Here is a 21031-nt window from a genome sequence, read left to right on the forward strand (position 1 = left end):
GGTCTTTTGCAATAATGCGAAGGGCAGTTGTGTATATAACTCAATCATTTCATTCTTTAATTAATTGCTTCTAGACGGGAAACACCTCACAATTTTGAAAAAAGTACATTAACAAATTACACCATTTTCCACACATGTTTAGGTTTCGTTCTTCGTCGTAAGATTGTGACTTGTAATTCTCCAATAATTTGTTGATTAATATAAGCCAATAAAGGCATGCATATTTGGTCTAAGAGAATTTTTTGCATTATGCATGCATGTTTATTAAGATCCGCGTGCGTGGTTTTTTAGCAGAGTAGCTTTATTTACTCTTTGTGGATCATGCGTTCAGATTTTTAGATGACTTTTTTATCACTAAAAAATTATTATATAGAGGGCTAGCTCATTCTATCAATCTAAGAGTCTAACCATAATTTAATTACTCGATATAATTTTTTTATCATCCGGTTATAAAAAATTACTGTAAAAAAGTTAATTACCTATATACAATTATTTTTCTGGTACAATTTGCTGGTTCAGAAGTAAAGGCAATTGTTTTGTTGCAGTAGTATTGTTCCAGCTAGGAAATGAGCTGTTACACAATACAATTTGATATCTGTGACATGTCACTGCAATGCCTTTCTCTGTCCTGTCACTAGAAATGGAAGAAAATATCTGATTCTTTCGTAAGAATGCCAGGAATATATATGTTTCATTTTGTTAGACCTATCATAATCTTAAAAATTAAATGTTTTCCTCTCGTGATTGATGTGAATAGCTTTGTATGTGATCTTAATAGTTCATTCCAATCTAATCTAATGATTATCTCTTTTAATATTTTGTTATTTTTTATCTCCTCCATACATGTAAAGGCGCGTATAAATCATTATACACATTAATCACAATTTTAAATTTTAATTTCATGACTCAAATTTGGGTTAATCATAATCATTTTAAGTATTATAATTAATCAGAGTTAAAAAATTATGAGTTCAGCATCCATATAAATACATGTAAAATGATTATTACTTTAAATTAAAGACATCAATTATAAGTACATATTGTACTCATCATCCAAGTCCTCCGATAATCAATTTACACTTATTCTTCAAAAATTAATATATTTTTTATCAAAATGATACCTGCACTAATTTGTACTAAGGTCTTTCAATCTCCATTTTCATTCAAAAATATAAAAAAATCTCAATATTATTGTCCTCTTTTTGTCTCAAACACTAAGTTTAGATGGATATAATAATCATCAATTTATAATTAATTCTTCTTTGACAACGCCGGACGCACAAAATATAACTTATTCTCGTTTTTATTGTTTTTAGTCACCAACCAATGTCGGTAAAATTAGAAACGGTCTTCTGATACAGATGTGACGATTTGATAGGAAATAACATGTAAACTGCAAAGAGGCTAGCTTGACTCAAAATCTTTAACTAATAACTATACATGCAAGTAAAGTTAATTAAAGTATTGGAAGAAAAGGTTTAGAACCTTCTTTGAATTTAGTAGTATGGACAGAATAATTGAAATTGTACTTTGATTTGAATAATCCATGCATTGACGAATGCCCGAGGTTGAAAAAGCAACACAAATATTAAATATGAGCACACAGAAGTGTTGTATAAACCGTGTTCGTGTGTACTAGATTAATCACAGATCTAAATTCTTTGCAACAGAGTTTAGAAGTATGCGAACAACAGTTACAAGACACGCCAACAATCGACTCACGAGTGTAAACCAGCCGAATTGATTCGGCGTCAAACTTGAATTTGAACGCAATTAAATAATTGAGACTGAGCTGCTCAAGTCAAGTTTGATTTTGATGGAATCTTGTTTTTAAATTTGATATCATAAAAAATTAATTATAAAATGATATAATGAATTGAACCAATACTGAGAATTATAGAAAATATTTAAGTAGTAACAGTAACTTACTAATGTCTTAACCTAATTAAAGTATAATTAATTATCAAAAATTTAGTTGAAAAATAAATAAATTTCACTCCCGACTACACGTGGCACAAACACAACATTATTAACTAAAGAAAATGCTAGATACCAAAAAATGATCTCAATTTTTTTTTTTTTATCAAATGATGGGTTGAAGTCTGATTGCTTGCTGCAATATTGAATCTAATAATAAGACCCGTACATCAATCTCAATTTTTCAGATGTCTGCCATATCATTTAGTAAATTTTTTTTGATTTTTTTGAATACATACCATTGCTCGTTAACTGGATATATAATCTAAATATTCAAGAATCTCATTTCGGTTACTTGATAGAATATTGAATTTATTAATCATGAAAACCCTTTCTCAGAACATTGCCGTTTGTGTTCCAAGAATGTGCTTTGTCGGGGCATTTACATTCATGTTATTTTTTTATTTTAAATTTAAAAATTTATATTTATATAATAATTTAGAAATTTATTAGAAATAAAATTAAATCTGCAACTGACTTAGAACCAAAAATTAATTATTTCTGAACAACTTATTTATTTTATAATTTTGTAATAAAAATTAATCTCACCACTCAAGTAACTAAACTTATCAAATTGATATTTGATTACTATAATTTTAATAAATTATAAATCATCTATAATATATAATTACCTAAACAAACAATTGTGTGTTTATCATCCTAAATCATTACTATAAATCTTAAATCGAGCCAAAAGTTGCTCTTAATCTTTCCACTTTCATTAGTTTAAAGATGCCACTGTCTTTTCAGGTGATTTAATGGCTTATCACCAATAATTATTCTTATAAACTTGACATGCGTTGTGAAGAGATTCACTTGGTCATATCTATTCTCTCCTAAGACTCCAAAAACTACAAACTAATACATATATTTTTCTCTTTGTGATGGACAACTTTATTATAAGTTAGGAAAAGTGACCGACTTTTTCTTCAATCACAGAAAATTCAAAAACCAAACAAAACATGCAGAAAAGGTTAAGCTTTTCCAGCCAATATTCTCTTATTTGTACATTCTAAATTTGGAAAGACAGCTTGAGCACATTGGTTTTCAAATTATTACAAGCCATCATATGTGTATCATGTATGTAACAAAACCAGGCAAGCTAGCCTCACTCGCCGACTGAACTCCAAAAATAATTGAATTTCATGTTGGGTTGAATTTTGAACTCGAATTTGTCAACTCAACCCGATAATCGAAATTTACGGTCTTGTCTTTGTTTCAAAGGTCCGTGAACCAAACCAGAAAGCACACTCAACTACAAAAATCAGTTAAATTTCGTTTCGAGTATTTTCGCAGATCATACAGAGTTCTGATGTGCAATATATGCACACTGAGTCCTGGTTTAGGCCTAATGTTTCGCCCTATGTATTCTCCTTGTCTAACTCTGCGAAATCCAGCCAAACAACCGATCCAATCTCCAAACCGGTTCCTGCACACACACATCTGTGTTCACCTAAATGAGGAAATAAAACACTTTCCGCGAACCGCGACACTTGAGACAGCAATTTAGTATTATAATGTAGCATCTGGTGCACTTTCATTAGTTCGGGCAGGCCATTGTACTGAATCATGTTCTAAGGCCAGCTTTAGAATATTCATCTCCGAATACTAACCTGGTATTTCAATTCTATGTGATCTACCACATAATTTTATTGAGTGGGAAAGAAAGAAACAAGTAATGGACAATATTATACTTTAAAGGGGCCAAGAAAAGAGAAAGAAAAGGTTGGGAAGTTACCTTAAAATTGACTCATGACTACTAAGCTTATTTTTATTATTTTTAATAATAGTCTACTAAAAATTTTTTCAAGAAATTTAAATACTAACGCACAAGTAATTCTGTTGAGGATAGAAAATCTTTCTTTTTATGACCCAAGCTACTCTGATACCACTCCACCAAAAGCAGCTACTCATTGGAGATGACACAATTATAATTTTTATAATATATCAGTCAGCGTCACGATTCGAGTTAGGAAGATGTCGGACATCCTAACACTCGTATCGATAATCTAGGGTCGAGGGATCTCTTTCGACTCTCTAAGGTTACGAAACATCATATGTTTTCCCCTTCATTACTTTTTCATTTCCCTTGCCTATATAATTCCCCGGACTTCTGAATTCCTTTTACCCAACTGTCTCCTCTGTTTTCTCTTGTCTATTACCTCTGTTTTTCTCTGTTTATTTTCTTGAAACATGACTAACCAAACCATGGTGGTTTCCGAATGCACGTCGGGCATTAATGTGGTTGCCATGACTGTGGCAATGGCCAACTCTTCTCTCTTCTCCCCGGTGGCTGCAGCGTTGCCTAAGCCATCGTTTGGAGGAGGAGGTGGTTACATTGCCATTTCGCGAAACAATTCAATAAAGAACATCGATATTAACAACGGAGAAAGAGTTAAAAGGGTTCATGCATGGGTAGAGACCATGAGAGCTTCTTCTCCTTCTAGAAAATCTTCTTTATCTCAAACTGATGACCATAAAACTTGGATGGTAAGCCTCTAAATCTTCCTTCGTATAATTTTATCGTCTCGATTCATAGTCTCATAGTACATCTCCTGGAAATGCAGATTCAACATCCTTCAGCACTTGGGAAGTTTGAGGAGATCATAGAAGCCTCAAAAGGGAAGCAGATTGTCGTGTTCCTCGACTATGATGGTACCCTTTCACCGATTGTAGAAGACCCCGAAAAAGCTTTCATGACATCTGAAGTATGTTCTTTCTGTCATTTAATAATTCCTTGTTAATTTGCAATAAAATTACCTAGATGCATATTTACATTGTGTCTGTTTCGCGATTAGATGAGGGAAGCCGTCAGGGATGTAGCTAAGTACTTCCCTACAGCCATTGTCAGCGGAAGATGTCGTGCCAAGGTACATTTTTTGTAACAGATCTCTAAGCATGGTCCAAAAACACCGTAAATTGGCATCAATGATATAAGTTATAACTACTGTCGCCTAAATTCTAATGCGTATTTTGCAGGTACACAATTTTGTAAAATTATCAGAGCTTTTTTATGCCGGAAGCCATGGCATGGACATCAAGGGACCAGCTAACAGTAACCATGGAATTCTCTTCCAACCGCCTAAAGAATTTGTACTAATGATGAACAATGTTAGTTCTCAGAGACTTGCAGCTCACATACAGACACAATGTCTGATTTCACTTTTCTTTTTTCTGTTGAAGGTTTTGTTAAAAAGTTCAATGTTACTTTTTTTGGTTAGGTCTACAAAATTTTGTTGGAAAAAACTAAACTGATTCCTGGAGCCAAGGTGGAAAACAACAAGTTCTGCCTATCTGTACATTTCCGACGTGTAGATGAAAATGTAAATTTCTCATTTGATCCGGACCCTATACACATAAATATAATCTCTTATAACGAATCTAAATTTCTCCAAAATACTAATTATACTTAATTTGTTCTTGAACAGTTATGGGTTGATTTAGCGGAAACTGTTAAATCAGTACTGAAGGAGTACCCGAAGCTGAGATTAACTCAAGGGAGAAAGGTACACTAATACTTCATAACTTAATTATGTTCATTAATAGTAAACTTGCTCTTTCTTGGTAATGTTCTACGGTTCATCATGAAATTTACAATTTTTTCTATAAATTAAAAAAACCAGGTTCTGGAGATTCGTCCGACAATCAAATGGGACAAGGGAAAAGCCCTCGAGTTTTTACTGCAATCACTAGGTATAGTTCTAGCTGCAAGCTTCCGGAATATTAGTATAAATTAATACGCGTACATTAAACATAAACGTCGTGCATGTAAAATTGCAGGCTATGAGAATTCAGAAAATGTCTTGCCTATTTACTTAGGAGATGACAGAACTGATGAAGATGCCTTTAAGGTATTATTTATTCTCATTTACTCTCAAAGCATGCTGTAATTTTTACTAATCAAGCTTCATTTATCTCATGATTTGCTAATTAATTTACGGGTGTATCTGTGATACTATGTAAATAGGTACTACGTAAAAGAGGACAAGGATTAGGCATTCTTGTGTCCAAATTTCCAAAGGAAACAGCTGCTTCTTATTCTTTGGAGGAACCATTACAGGTAAACCCGATAAATGAATATTTACTGCATAATCTCATCACATAACTGAGGTTTTCTCATTTCCGACGTACTTGGAACAATGTATATATGAACTTAATCAATGAATAATCTCGGACTGAAAGATTTGGTCTGAGAATATTTATTTATCATGTTTCAACTTGATATTCATTTCGTCGGTCTTGTCTTGATTGAAGATGTATGATTATGAGTTTGACAATCACTTACTGAGTTCATCGCTTAATGGAATTGTCAGGTTATGCACTTCTTACAGCGACTTGTGGAATGGAAAAGATCATCAGCAACATAACAGCAGGAATAGTAGGCTTACTATAATTAGATGGATAGAAATTGTCAATTAAATTCCCCTGAAAATTATTACTCAGGGGTTTGGATTGTAACTTTTCTTGCTTGATGAATAAACTTTTGTAACACAAATCATGTCAGTAAAAATTACTGACAGTGATTTATGGAGAATTATGAATTATTGACATTAATTTACGGAAATTTTCAAAAAAGGACTAATGTTTGACACGCTGAATTATTAGATAGCAGCACATGCCAACCAACGATGAGTTATTAGGTAGCAGCCCGAGCCAAGTGCCAACCAACAACGATTCTCACAGCTACGACTTGACCAAGGGAGCTAAACAAATTAACATAATCAGACAACAGAGAGTATAACCTTGCCTGCCCCGAAAATCGAATAGTCACATACAGCCATAAGAACAGAAACAGATAAAAACACACATGCAAAGAGAAACTAAAAGTTTCAGAACTTTGTAACAACCATACATCCACTATAGTATACTTTCGAAACGAATAATGCAAGCCATTGTATGTAAGAGGTGTAAAGACATAACAAACAGTCAGAAACACCAGTAGCACTCGTGGGACATTATGTTCTTTTCAACTTTTGATTCATCAATTATCAGATCAAATGAACAAACATTCTCGGTATATCTGGTCTTGTAAATAAAACAAACATCCTCGGTATATCTGGTCTCGTAAATAAAACCAGATGTACGTAAATCTTACTTCAACTCGGCTCTATCGCTTTCGTAAAATTTCTTGACTGAGGTTAATCTGTTATTGATGAAACCAGAACTAATAATGAAAAGATGGGGATGTTATGGTGATTGGAGCTTGAAAACAACAGGACCCTTGATGAGTGGAGACAAAGTCATTGCTCCTCAGAAGAGTAGTAGTTATAATTGGGCACTTAGATTTGTGAGCACCCACCTTTTAAAAAAATAAGGAATCTTGAAATAATGGTTTCTATAATGGATACAAAAACAGTTCCTCTTTTCTCTTTAGAATTAGTACTATATTATATCTTTTTTATTTTGTATTTCTTTAAAGTAGGTGCTGATAGAGAAACTATACTTTTATTCAAAAAGTTGGGAAAATAGTTGGACTCCACTTTGAAAAGTCTCTGTGCTTTCTAAAGACAATAAAAAAATATATTTTTGATTGACTCTCATATTTTGTATAAGTTCATTTTGTTGCCATCTAACTATAAGATTTTTTTTAATTAATAAGAAATAAATATATGTTATAATAAATCTGGGAATAAAAGAGGAGAGTACTAATATGCTAGTAAAATGATAAATAAGACATGGTACCTAATTATTGGTCAGCTTTCTGGATGCTTTTATGCCATAAAAATAAAGACTGCTAGTTTTTTAGTTGTGTAAACATGAATCTCCACTAGATCCAAAGCCATTATTGGTGGCTTGAGCTGAAATTATTTATGAAACTCCAATTATTAGTGGAACAGTTTACAGGTTCCACTCAAGTCATTCCAGGCCAATTATACACACATTGACACAACACAGAATGGGCCAATTTTATAATTTTAATCTTTATGATGCACTCATGACAGCAGATCTGAAAGAGTCTTCAGTTCATACTTGTTTCTTTGTTTCTAACATTATTATGTTTAATAACAGATATATTTTTGTTCACAGACCGTCTAACAAATTTTAACGCGACAACTCAATCATGTAACAAGCGCCAGCATTCGTCTGTAGCCCTGCCAAAGTAAAAGTAAATCAATGAATATCTGTATTTCTTTCCCCTGTAAATTCTAAGTCTCTTGATGTCACCTGAGCTAGAATCCGCTCTGCTGTTCCATTTTATCAGAACTCTTGCAGAAATTTATATACGGAATTTACATTTCTCTGTCGATTCATCTCGAGTTGATATTCATACTGCTCAGATGTTAGCTGCGACATGACTTACTGGACAACTTTCAACCAAACAAAAGAGAATAATCCTCAATTTGGATCAGCTTAATCAAGTAATAAATTATTTTTCGACATACTATAATCTTAAGGGAAAATCAATCTTTTTGTCACTCAACTATTTTTTCCTTTAGAAACCTACCACTGAACAATAAAACCTCGTATACTTAGAACTGTACTAATTATTCTATTAGTAACTAAGTACTCCGTTAAAAATAATTAACGGACGTTATTATGTATTCCAGCATGGCGGTATGTTGACACGTGGCTGCTTACATGTAATATTATAATTATAATTTAGTAATTAAATAGAAAGAAAAGACCAACAGTCCAACACATAACAAAAACACACACCCTCTATACACGATTAACCTGATCAAACAAAACCCTCATTTCCCTGATCGCACAAAACCCCTCTTTCTCGAAGATGTCTTTCTAAGGGTTTTTCATTCAATCACGATACTGCATTCACGGTATGATTAAGTCAAAAACTTGCATTATCTTGTTACTATGTTATGTAATCGATATTATATTCACTGTTCTAATCATTTTCTTGACTAACCTTTACGTAGGTTAAATGGACACCGTCAAGCTCGAGATATATCATGGGGGTGAGTTCAAAACTAAAGAAGGAATATATTACTACAAAGGATGTACATGTGCTACTATCTATGGGGTTGATGTTAGTGACCTATTATTAGAGCGTTTCTTGGCTTATTTAGATGATGTTGGATATGGAACTGGTCTTAAAATTTATTACAAGAAGCCTCTGACCATAAGTAAAGAAGCTTATAAATTATTGTGGAATTTTGATTCGATTAAAGAGATGCGTTTAGATGCAATAAAATATGGTGTTGTTTCAATATACGCTGATCATTGTGCTGAAGAGAAGAAACAAGATGTTAATTTTAGTGCTGAACATGATTTGAATGAGGTAGATGATGGTGACGAATTAGATGATCCTGTAACTGAAAAAGATGATGATAGTGAGGATAGCACTGATGAGGAAATTTTATCGGGTGATGATTATGATGTAGAATCAGATTTTGATGAAGAATTAGAGGAAATTAGAGAGAAGAAAAGAATGTTAAGGGATGGAAAGATTGATCCTTTAAGGGATGGTAGTCTAACTGAAATGCACATTAACAATGGTAGTAATAATGTTACAGCGGAGCAAGTGGTGGAAGAACCGCATGAGAGACATGAGAGGCAAGAGACAGAGAGAACAACAGAGGATGATGATTTTTTTGGGGAAATGCCTGAATGGAGGAACCTTGTGCAGCATGAATATGACATGTTGGCAAAAAATTTTCCCAAGTTCGATGATAATCAAGAACTTGGATGTGAAAAGGTAGATAAAAACTTTGAAGAGAAAGAGGACAGTGATTCATTTGACGTGCCAAGTCATCAATCTACTGATTCAAGTGACTATGAAGAAGTTGACAACATAGGTGTGAAGAAAAAGAAGAGTAAGAAAAAACACGTGAGACAATATCCAACCTTTAATCCAAGCACACCTATAGAGCATATTGAGTTTGAGGCTGGTATGATCTTCACTTCAAGGGAGCATTTGAGAGATGCTATAAGAAATTATGGCGTGGCTAAACAAAGGAGAGTTTATTTGAAAAGATCAGATTTCAAGAGAATGCAAGCTAAGTGTAGAGATGGATGCAAGTGTAGAGATGGAGCAAGTAGATTCTAATAAATACTATCTAATTGCATAGTGCTTGAAGAATGCTATCGATGAGAACCTCCCAGCAGCAGAGCACAGATGTTGTGCAAGACACATCCATGCAAACTGGAAGAAAAACCATCCTGGAAATGCCCTCAAGAATGCTTTTTGGAGAGCGGCAAAAGCTTCAACAGTGGCAGATTTCAACAAAGTGATGGATGAGATCAGGTGTATTTCTCCCTTTGCCTATGATGACCTCTTGAAAACTAATCCAAAATATTGGAGTAGGGCTTACTTTAAGACATTGACACATTGCGATGTTGTGGATAACAACATTTCTGAATGTTTTAATTCTTGGATACTAGAAGCTAGATATAAACCGATAATTAGCATGCTTGATCATATTAGAGTGCAATGCATGGAAAGAATTCATATAAAAAGAGACTACATGGCCAGGATAGATACTGAACTATGTCCTAGGATAATTAGAAAGCTTAACTGGAGCATTGAGGGGTCAAAGATGTGTACATCAACTTGGGATGGTGGAGATAAGTGTGAAGTTAAGGATATAGAGGGTAATCAGTATGAGGTGGATATGAAGAATAGAACTTGTAGTTGCAGGAGATGGGATTTAACGGGAATTCCGTGTAGTCATGCATGTCAAGCCATAATGAGTATCAATGCTCAGCCTGAACAATTTGTACATGATTGTTATAAGAAGACTACTTATTTGAAAGCATACTCATATTTGATGAGCCCAATGAAAGGAAGCAAGGAGTGGCCTATAACTACACAAATCAAGTTGTTGCCTCCTAAAGCTAGGAGAATGCCTGGAAGGCCAAAAAAACACAGAAGGAGGGAAGCTGATGAAGTTGGGAGTGGTTGTAAATTATCAAAAAAAGGGATTACAATGAAATGTAGTAGGTGTTTGCAGATTGGACACAACAGGGCCACTTGTAAAACAGATGAGGCTGAGGTTCAGGAGAATCATAGGAAGGCTGCAGAAGCTAAAAAAGCACAATCTGAGGCTGCAAAGGCACATTCCTTAAGAAATAAACAAAATCTGACAAAACAGAAAAAATCACAGGTATGATAGCTAAGTTACATGTATTTGTCATTTGTCATTTGTCATTTGTGATTAACTAATCCTAGTATTTGTTTGTAGACTGTAACAGCATCCTCATCAGAGCAAGCGCAACCAAAAAAGAAGAGCAGGCCAGTTCAAAATAAGGCGGGTGATCACACACAATCAAATGAACAGCCCCCTAAGGATTCAACTCAAAAGAAAAGGAGGGGAAGACCTCCGAAGGCCTCAAGTACTCAACTTCAGACTAGTGGAAGACCAGCTGGTATGGGAGTGCTAATTGGAGATGATGGACATACATACTTGTCCTCATCAACAACTACAATTAGATTGACTAGCTCACAGCCATGCACTCCAAATCAGGGTACAGAGGAGATACAAAGACAAGCGAATTCAAGTCAACCATCTCAACAGATGTGATTTTACGTGGCGAAATATATGGGACTTGCACCTTCTAAGTACTAGCCATTTATTGTGAGACTATGTAATTTCATTTACTGTGAGACTATGTAATTTCTTTTGGTACGAAACTTGTGTTATCAAATTGCAAATGAAAGTATGAGACTATATAATTTCATTTGCTATAATTGCTTTTGGTGTAATATTATGAAGTTTTTGGTGTTATATTATGAAGTTCATTTGTCTCTTTTACTTTTAGTTTCTTATCAGTACCTCAGCCAGGAGCAATGAAATAGCACAGATACTTGCCGACTATATAAAGTAACGCTAGCAATCAAAAAAATTAAAACATTAGTTCAGTGGTAGGTTTTTAAAGAAAAAATAGTTGAGTGACAAAAAAATGATTTTCCCTTATTAATATATGTGTATGACACATCAGCATAACACATCAGCGAGACTGTCCACGTAGGCGCTTTATTTAACGGTCAGAGGTCAAACTTGACGGAATGTGGTACAATCCAATACAAAAGTAACGTTAGTGATAAAAAAAATTAAAACATTAGTTCAGTGGTAGGTTTCTAAAGGAAAAAATAGTTGAGTGACAAAAAGATTGATTTTCCCTAATCTTAAGTATGGGGAAAAAACACAGTTTTCTTAGTATAAGACCAGCAGTCTGGAATTAATTGTTTATCCTGTCAGAAAAATGGTTCAGTTCAATGACTTCTCCTATTCTGTCTTCGCGGAAATCTGTACTATTGACACTATTGGCTAAACCGAATGAAGCAGAATATAACTTAAACAGAACTGATCTGCAATTGATGCAAGAGAAATCATGCATCATGATTATCAAAGGAATGATTAAACATCTGTTACTTTCACCGCGGAAAACTGTCTTACATTTTTACAGATATGTACCCGAGAATTCGCTAAAAATACAGAAAAACCTATATGCAACTGCAAGGTTAGTTTTATGGCAATTTATCCTAGCTTTCTGCTCTGAATTCTACATCCGAAACTGTGTTCTGTCGGTCCTATTTGTAATATCTCCATTCACGATTAGCCCTCGCTGACACAATTCTGACGCAGAATCGTTGCATCACTATCCAAATTCTGTAATGTAAGACTACATTTAATCTTAATGTTCTTGCTCTTAACCTTTAAGGCCCCGATCTTCACTTTCATAGGAGCATCTATAGACAAAAATAGCGGAACATTTTCTCTGACGTCCACAAGGTTCAGGCTTGACTGGATAACAGGCAATGCGGTTGAGCCATGGAGGATCATTGTAACATCATGAGAGTTCCCAGGGTGTTCTTCAAATTTCGGGTATTTTCCTCTAGCAATCTCTTTTGAGCCCGAAAAAAGAGAAGCATCACCTTCTTCGTCAAAATCTAAGGTCGATACACGATTTTTGTTTCTGGCTTTTAATGTGATTTCATAATCAGGATATTTAATAGGCGAGATCTTGACATGAACATCGTCAATCTGGAATAGGGGGTTAACGTGCTTGTAATACAGGCCGAGTAATAAGCCAACAATAAGAGCTTTAACAAAGAAGCTGATAAGAAAACACCAAAAATATGGAGAAGACAACCACTTCTTTATTTTTGATAATGTGGGCTGAGAAGGTTGAGAAGAGGGGTCGACAGAGGAGCTATTCGGATACTGAGCGGGAGGGTTATCAATGGTGATATTTTTTAGCTCATGCTCCGCCATGGATAGGCGGAAGCTATCTAGCAGAAGAGCAAGGATGGAGATTGGAAGTTGCAGCATAGAGAATTCTAAAGGGATCACTAAAAAGATAGACAAGTGTCGATTTCTGAACCTTGAACTATTTTTAGATTATTATTACTCGGTCAATTGCAGAATATAAACAATCATTGGCATTCTTAGTTTCATCATTTTTTATGCCAATTTTTTTACATGGCAAAAAGAAAAGAGAAAAGATCTTAAACACTCAATACCAATTGCAACCACAGCAAAAAACCGGCTCAGAAGCAGGGCACATGGGAACTGATACTCTAAGCATTGCATCTTCTCCAACTGCTCAGGCAATCGCTCCAGCTTTGAACTGCTACTTAGATCTAGTAATTTAAGCAACTTCAGCTTCCAGATGCTATTTGGAAGGCTAGCAAGGTTTTGGCAATTAGACGATTTCAGATCGCTCAAATTGATCAGGCGTCCAAACGAATCAGGCAGTCTTCAATTGCACTAGAACCGATTTCTTCAATTACCAGTCCATTAAGGCACCATAGCAAAAAAGCATTATCCTCTGAGAGACCGATGAGAAAATTTCTTGACTTCTTTATTGCTTCACGTAGTCCAGATAAAATTTGATGGCCCTTTACAAGTGCAGGATCATCTCTGAAGGTTAAAATTCCTGCTTGAACCAAAGTAAGTAAAGATTGGCAATAAAGTCACAGCAATGTCCTTACCATAACATAAAAGCTCAAGAAGACAACCTGAGTAAGTTCAATTAATCGATTATTTGTGGTAATCATGGTAATAATAACACAAGTTGCCAAAATATGCATTCAGCAATCTCATAGTAAACAATCAAAACTACATTCAGGTCTATGTCTTTTTGATATATTAGAAAGTTCACTGCTTCTTGACAATTGACAGGCAAATCGCTCATCTGTGGACACCAAATATTTATTATATGTACAGTAGTCATATACAAAAATCTTAATAGACTTATAAGTAAACAAGGATTGCTACAAATCACAATCCAGTGAAATCCGTTTTTTGTAGTATATGGGCCCCCCAGGTCTCCACCTCCACTTCTCCGGAGGGAACCCATTTTCCTCCAAAATCATCTTCATTGCTAATATAACAATATAGTTTTCTTTTAATTGAAACCGTAATTTGATCACCACTTTTTACTGACATGTCCTGTGCCCTTTTGCATTGCACCGTCGACCGTAGTTCGACTCCATTTCTCACTGCTACATCGATGTCGACGTCCTCTCTAGTAGCCTTTGTCTTATTGGTAATAACAGCTGTAAATTTAGATGGACTCTGAGTCTCTTTGCATTTATAGACAACCCAGAGTGCAATACCTAACAAGTTCTCTCCCAGGGCTGGTGAAATTTGGAAAGAGAGTTTGCACTCTTTGCTTGTATAATTGAACCATTCTGGAATCATCTTGTTTGGTAGATGAGCTCTAAATGAAAACAATAGTCTTGCCTGCAACATTAAAAGATCGTGAATATATTTATAGATGTATGGTTGTGTGTAATTAATTAACAGAGAGATAGTAAGAGACACCTACAAACCTGAAGGGAACTCTCTTTTAAACTGATTGATTTTAGATTGCTGCACCTAACAAAACTTAGCTCTTCTATATCCTTCAACATTGAAAGGTCTGGTACATCCTGCAGCTTTGTGCATCCATCTACCTTGAGTGATTGAAAATGAGGAGGAAGTGGAGGGAGAGATCGAAGGCTGATGCATCTCCTTATAACCAGTCCCCTCAAGCATTTTAATCTGGATAAATCGGGTAGCTGTTCCAATGTCGCATTGTCATATACCCACAACTGTTGCAGATTCAGAGGAAGTTCATAAAATGAGGGCCCACACCCTGAATGGTTACGCAAAATAAGACTATGTAGGTTAGACAGCTTAAGAAGACTCAAAGTCTCCGTTGAAAAACTCTGGCTCTCATCAGTGATGCTTAGCTCCTTCAAAGAAGAGACACTTTGAATCTTAGGTAGCCATAACCTTATATTACAACATAGGTCTAGTCTTTCCAATCTCGTACTCTTCACCCTCTCAGGCAAATTAATTATTTCTCTGTACGATGAGGGAAATTGTAATGTAGAAAGTGATGTAAGATTCCAGATGCTACTGGGAAGATATCTAAGATTACGACAGGCACTCAAGTTCAACACTTGTAGGCTACTCAGTTGACCAATAGAATCTGGTAATTCGTTAATTTGTTCACAGTCGGCATGAAGACGTTCTAAGGATTGCATCTTCCCCAATTCCTCAGGCAATCGCTTCAGCTCATGACAGCCTCCTAGATCAAGTGCTTTGAGCAACATCAGCTTACATATGCTATCTGGAAGAGCAGTTAGGTTTTTGCACCAAAACAAATTCAAATGGACTAATTTAATAAGCTCTCCAAACGAATCTGGCAATTGTTCAATTCCACTCCAACTTGCAACAAACGTTTTTAAGCCTTGCATATTACCCATTCGCTCTGGCAACCGTTTCAGATTGTGGCAAGACTCCAGTTTCAAATGGTTCAAACGAGTCAACTGCGTGATAGTCCCGGGCAACTGATTCAGATTGACACAATGACTTAAATTAAAATGTCTCAACAGAGTCAACTGCCCAATTGACTCCGGCAATTCTTTCAACAGGCGGCAGCGACCCATATCTAAATGACCCAAATTACTCAACTGGCCAATAGTTGGGTGTACTTTAGATAAATTTTGACAACCATACAGTAATAACCTCTCAAGCACTTTCAAATCACTCAAGTTACGGATGCTTTTTAGCTTAGAGTGACTCACATTTAGACTCTTCAAGCTCCCAGGTGGCTGTTCCAAACATAATACAAATCAGTATAATAAACATATTTTCAATTTAAAACTTCTTTTAAAATGTAATTCTAATATTATATAAAGGTTTTGAATATCAGTAACTCCTACTCCCATTCGTATCTTAATATTTTATACTCCTTCTTGAATACTTAAAAGTATGCGAAAAAAAGTTAAGAGACTAATATATCTTTGTTGAGTTAGAGGTTTCACTATTCAGGTCTGGTTTAGGATACATAAGTACTAAAACTATTCTATTTTGGTATTAAGTACTAAAAATTATAAATTTGTATATTACATTTACTACTTGATTTGTATATAATACTCTCCATATAACTTTTTTGAAAATTCTAAATTAAATAATGATAAAACTTCCCATTTAATTTTTCTACAAATTCTAAAAATATAATTGTTTGATGTTTGTTAAAGTCCCCATTTTAAGTGGCATACTCACATAACATCAATAAATCATGTCATAACTACAATTAAAACAAATATTAACTTATCATGAGCTTACTTGTTTGGCATCATTAGCTTTTACATATACAATAATTATTTAATATCATTTGTTCTATATTTTAATATTCTTCGTTAGACTAAAATTTGATTTGACCTATATGAAAAACAGAGAATACATACCTTCCACGATGAATCAAGCTGATTGTATGACATGTCAAGACAGACAAGTTCTGGTGAACAAAATTTAGCATTAACACTTGTCCACGGGGAATGGGACCATCGCATGCACCTCAACTCCGGACATGAATTTTTAAAATCTCCCGAGATAATGTTATGTGGATCAATTATTTCAAGTAATCTCAACTTGCACAGCTTTCTAAATATTTTGGTAGTCAATTGTCTTGCTGTGGATCTGGTTAAGTCGAGTAACAAAAGTTCGATATGATCTGCTCCCTGATAAGGCAAAAATATGATAAAAACTAGCATAAGACTTTTCTTGTTAGATGCTTGGCAGCAAACAGGCCTTTGATGTAGTTAGCTAATAATATTACTGGTTCGGTATTAGCACGTTCGATATGCATATACATAAAACACCATGTAGTCATGGTTTTCATTTAACTTTGGTCACAGAGACTATTTACTGATTAGGATTTGCCCTTGGGTCAGTGATTACCTCTAGATTTTGCAACCGCTCGCATGCATTTTCTTGATACAAGCGCAAGTATCTGCCGTTCCCTTGCTTAAATTCTTCGCGAGCAACTTTCCTCCCCATGTCTTGGATAAGATTATGCATCTGTAATCTGTTACACTCATCAACTGTTATTAAACATCTGTCTTCTAGAATTGGTATTCCATGGTCAGGATAAAAATCACAAGATTTAAATGTATAAACAGCATCGTCTTTGTCCTTTCCAACAAAGAAGAAGACAATATCTAGGAAAATTGCTCTCTCTGTCTCATCATCCAATTCATCATAGCTTAGTTGAAGGATTTCTTGTACCTGGTCCATTGGAATTTTCTGAACCTTGATAAGCTTAGCTTCCCAAAATGACACATGATTTCTACCACGCAAAGATGAGCCTAACACCTTTAGAGCCAATGGAAGACCTCCTGCATAAGTTACAAACTCTGCTGAGAGCTCTCTAAACATCTCAGGTGGCATCGATTTCCTAAAGGCGTGATAGCTAAACAGCTCTAATGAATCATTTTGTCCCAATCTTTTCACCGTGTATATATCTACTTCTGGAATATCTACCTTCAGTTGATTTAGCAAATTTGCATCTCTTGTCGTAAAAATAATCCTACTTCCTGGAGAAGACAGGCTGCAGAGCTTTATCTGCAATTCTGAAGGGATTGACTGGTCCAAATCATCCAGAACAATGAGAGCTTTATTTAAACAAAGAATTTGTTTCAACTGTCTTATTCCACTTTCCACATCAGTGACCCTACAATCATTGTTTCTGAGAAGCTTAACCAAGAGTTGTTGAAGTAACCAAAGTAGATTCTTACCCCCTTGTAAATTTTCTTTAACATTTTCAATAAAGCAACTAACTGGGAACTTGTCATGATAACTATTGTAAAAAGCTCTGGCAATTGTAGTTTTTCCAATACCTCCCATACCACATATTCCAAGGGCACGGACATCATTTGATTCCATTTGTAGTTTTTGATAAATATCTTCAACGACAGAATCTACCCCGAACAGATGTTCCTCATTGTGTACTTTCACAGATGCATGTAGTCGTTCCGCATTTTTCACAATATCTTGAACAATGTCTGCTTCATTTCTGTTATTAAGTTTATAATCAAGACAACAGAAGAGGTTTTGTCATGAAGAGATCGCCTATAGGGTTTTGTCACAATATTTATGACATGGATGTTCACATACACAGATTCAAAAATTCAGATTACACTTAATTTGCAATAGTAACATTCTCTGCAAAAGATTTGTGCATATTTTAACATTTTAAAGTATAAATTGCATTAGGGTGACCCAAAGGGACTTAATTTTAACGAATACTATACTATATCCAAACGATTATAGTAAAAATATAACAAGATCAACAAATATAGAGGCTTACTCTCCTGCATCTTTTTTGAGATGGTATCCTTTTAGCTTCCCAACTGCAGCAAGAGCACATTCCCACTTCTTTATCATTTCAACAGAGTGAGTGTTCCTTTGACTGCGAAGACCTTCCATAAATTCCTTTCTCCGGTGCCGTACATCTGATGGATTAACATAGTAAAAAACAGGAACCACCACCAGGCCTTCTGTTCTTTCGCAACTAACGATCTCCAACAGCTCACTAAGGCACCATTTAGAATATGCAAAGTTCTTCGAAATAACAACAACGCACATCTTTGAACCACGGATTGCGTTCAGTAGTCCCACTGAAATTTCTTCGCCCTTTCGGAGTTGAGGTTCATCCATGAAGGTTTTAAATCCTGCATCATGCAAAGCTTTGTAGAGATGCGCAGTGAAGTTTCCGCGAGTGTCTTTACCATGAAAACATAGGAAGACGTCCCAGCTGCTACGTGGGAATGCAGAAGAGGAAGAAGGCGCAGTTAATGTTTCCACATCCCGGCTGCCAGGCGGAGATGGAGAAGAGGAAGAAGGGGCAGTTAAAGCAGTTGAAATTGAACGCATGATGATAGTGATCATGGGGAGTATAACGAGAAGTGGCAGAACCCAAATTAAAACTACCAGCAGATGATTGTAGTGCTCCATAGCAGAGATCGAACGAATGTCGGAGTATTAAACTATGTGATCCTTACCGATATGTGATTTCATGCAAATAAGATTGACATTTTATCAAACACCATATATGCACACTGACTGGCATTTTAAATAGAAGCTAACTAGAATATCGGACTATTAAATTATGTGGTCCTGACCGTTGTGTGATGAGCATCATCTTGACTTCAATGAGTATCTTTCAGACGTCGCCGACAGTCACTGAAATTCATGAAATTTCGAAGATGCTTGAGTGTTTTTGGTTTTTTTATATACGAAAAGAAAATATTTTAAGCCTTTTTCTACTCGCTCAACTCTTTTTACATGACTCATTTAAAAAAAAAATAAAATTAGTTGACTATTTAGTTTTCTTGTATACTTCTAATAAATGTACTCACTCCGTCTCAATTAATTTATAAGTCCTTTTTCAAAAAACACGCATATTAAAAAAATAGTTGGTCATATATAATTTTATCTCATATATCATTAGTTAGTACAGTGATAAGAGAGAATAGAGTTGAGTTTCAAAAATTCATAATAAATATAAAAATTTAGTGCATTGAGAAATGAGAATAATGTTGAGTTTTAAAAAAATCATAATTAATATAGAGATAAATTTGTATTGAATGAAGAGAGAAACTTTTTTTCCCAAAAGGGACTCATAAAATGAGACAGAGGGAGTACTAAACTAAATTGATTTATGTTTATATGTGTGGTAGTCAAACATTGTATATATTCTTTGAAAAACATTCAAAAGATTGTTCTGAAAAGAGAAACAGATCAAGTATTTTGGAACATTTTTTTTTTTTAAAACGACTTGTAAGAACATCTCCAACTATGAGGAGCCTTTAGCTAAAAATTTATTTGGCATACTATAAATAAAAATTATAGCCAATTGATTCAAAAATCGACGCTCCAAGTCTCCAACTACACCAACCCCTTGTCTATAATTATAAGTGGCTATATTTGTCGAATCTCTACATATCTGTAAAAAATTTGTTGAAAGATTACACATAATTTATTACCACATTAAATTAATATATTCCATTTATAATGATGTAAATATTAACAATATACTATTTTTAAATTATAGCCAATTAATAAATAACGTTATTGGAGATGCTCTAAAAGAAGACAGAGGGAGTAAATTATATTTTGAAAATATATATTTTTATAAACCATAATTTATTTATTTTGTATAATCATTATTATTAGTTGACACATAAAATATTATTTCAATTTTGTTGGGTTAGGTTGAGTAAAATTTATCAGTAATTAGAAATAGTGTTATAATAATTATAAAATTGAAAATTCTATCAAATATTGAGATATTGATGTTTTTAATTATACAGTCCTGATCAACATGAAAAATTCTTTGGATAATAATATAATAATAATTATAAATCATGATTAATATGAAAATCTTTTGATAATAATATAATAGTCATTATTTTCAAATAAAAAATTATATAACGCTAATCAAATTTTGATATATTATATTTAATAATCCTCATGTGCAGCTGAAATGTGATTTGACTCGTTAATAAAGGGTCTTGATTTTCTTCCCCGATTCTTTTTCTGCCCATTTTTCTTAGCAGATTACTTGGTATTTTTCTGACCACAAGCTACAAGTCAAGTCAGTCAACGATCTTTTAAAATTAGATCCACTTTTCATACGAAACTTCACCAAAATTTCCCAAACTTAATGAATTATCTGCGAGACCATTATGCGGAGAAACCTACCTCTGCGAGACCATTATGCTAAGCATGCGCTGAGTTTTACGGGTATAATCTTCAATTTGACAGTTGACTAATTCCATTAGGTGGGCAACTGAATCTGGCAGTTGCTCAAGTGT

At 34.5% G+C, this 21031-nt stretch overlaps 3 protein-coding genes across 3 annotated transcripts; 1 reads left to right on the plus strand and 2 right to left on the minus strand.

The window, feature by feature from the left end:
• Nucleotides 1–4079: 4079 nt before the first annotated feature.
• On the plus strand, nt 4080–6535 carry LOC108213116 (probable trehalose-phosphate phosphatase J). The gene is made up of 10 exons (XM_017384858.2): nt 4080–4467; nt 4545–4685; nt 4776–4847; nt 4957–5088; nt 5199–5300; nt 5406–5483; nt 5601–5670; nt 5758–5828; nt 5945–6037; nt 6291–6535. Exons 1-10 carry the CDS (start codon nt 4171–4173, stop codon nt 6342–6344), a joined length of 1110 nt encoding a protein of 369 aa, XP_017240347.1. The 5' UTR covers nt 4080–4170; the 3' UTR covers nt 6345–6535.
• Nucleotides 6536–12491: 5956 nt separating this feature from the next.
• Nucleotides 12492–13151, minus strand: LOC108213120 (uncharacterized). Its single transcript, XM_017384861.2, has one exon. It carries the CDS (start codon nt 13149–13151, stop codon nt 12492–12494), a length of 660 nt encoding a protein of 219 aa, XP_017240350.2.
• Nucleotides 13152–13984: 833 nt separating this feature from the next.
• LOC108213111 (disease resistance protein RPV1-like) lies at nt 13985–19478 on the minus strand. Its single transcript, XM_017384853.2, has 5 exons — nt 18523–19478; nt 17115–18228; nt 16622–16894; nt 14714–15982; nt 13985–14624 (listed from the first exon to the last, which is right to left on the minus strand). The coding sequence occupies exons 1-5, from the start codon at nt 19167–19169 to the stop codon at nt 14160–14162; spliced, it is 3768 nt and encodes a 1255-aa protein (XP_017240342.1). The 5' UTR covers nt 19170–19478; the 3' UTR covers nt 13985–14159.
• Nucleotides 19479–21031: the final 1553 nt, after the last annotated feature.

The sequence above is a fragment of the Daucus carota genome, chromosome 3 (genome assembly GCF_001625215.2).
Source record: "Daucus carota subsp. sativus chromosome 3, DH1 v3.0, whole genome shotgun sequence".
Lineage (NCBI taxonomy): Eukaryota > Viridiplantae > Streptophyta > Magnoliopsida > Apiales > Apiaceae > Daucus > Daucus carota.

Excerpts from the sequence above, each read along its gene's own strand:
- LOC108213116 (XM_017384858.2), top strand. The coding sequence starts at position 4,171 with ATGACTAACCAAACCATGGTGGTTTCCGAATGCACGTCGGGCATTAAT. Across the intron at positions 4,848-4,956 it reads GCGGAAGATGTCGTGCCAAG|GTACACAATTTTGTAAAATT; the intron begins GTACATTTTTTG and ends CGTATTTTGCAG. Across the intron at positions 5,829-5,944 it reads CTGATGAAGATGCCTTTAAG|GTACTACGTAAAAGAGGACA; the intron begins GTATTATTTATT and ends CTATGTAAATAG.
- LOC108213111 (XM_017384853.2), bottom strand. The coding sequence starts at position 19,169 with ATGGAGCACTACAATCATCTGCTGGTAGTTTTAATTTGGGTTCTGCCA. Across the intron at positions 15,983-16,621 it reads AGCTTGATTCATCGTGGAAG|CCACCTGGGAGCTTGAAGAG; the intron begins GTATGTATTCTC and ends TGTTTGGAACAG. Across the intron at positions 14,625-14,713 it reads TAAAAGAGAGTTCCCTTCAG|GCAAGACTATTGTTTTCATT; the intron begins GTTTGTAGGTGT and ends TTAATGTTGCAG.
- LOC108213120 (XM_017384861.2), bottom strand. The coding sequence starts at position 13,151 with ATGGCGGAGCATGAGCTAAAAAATATCACCATTGATAACCCTCCCGCT.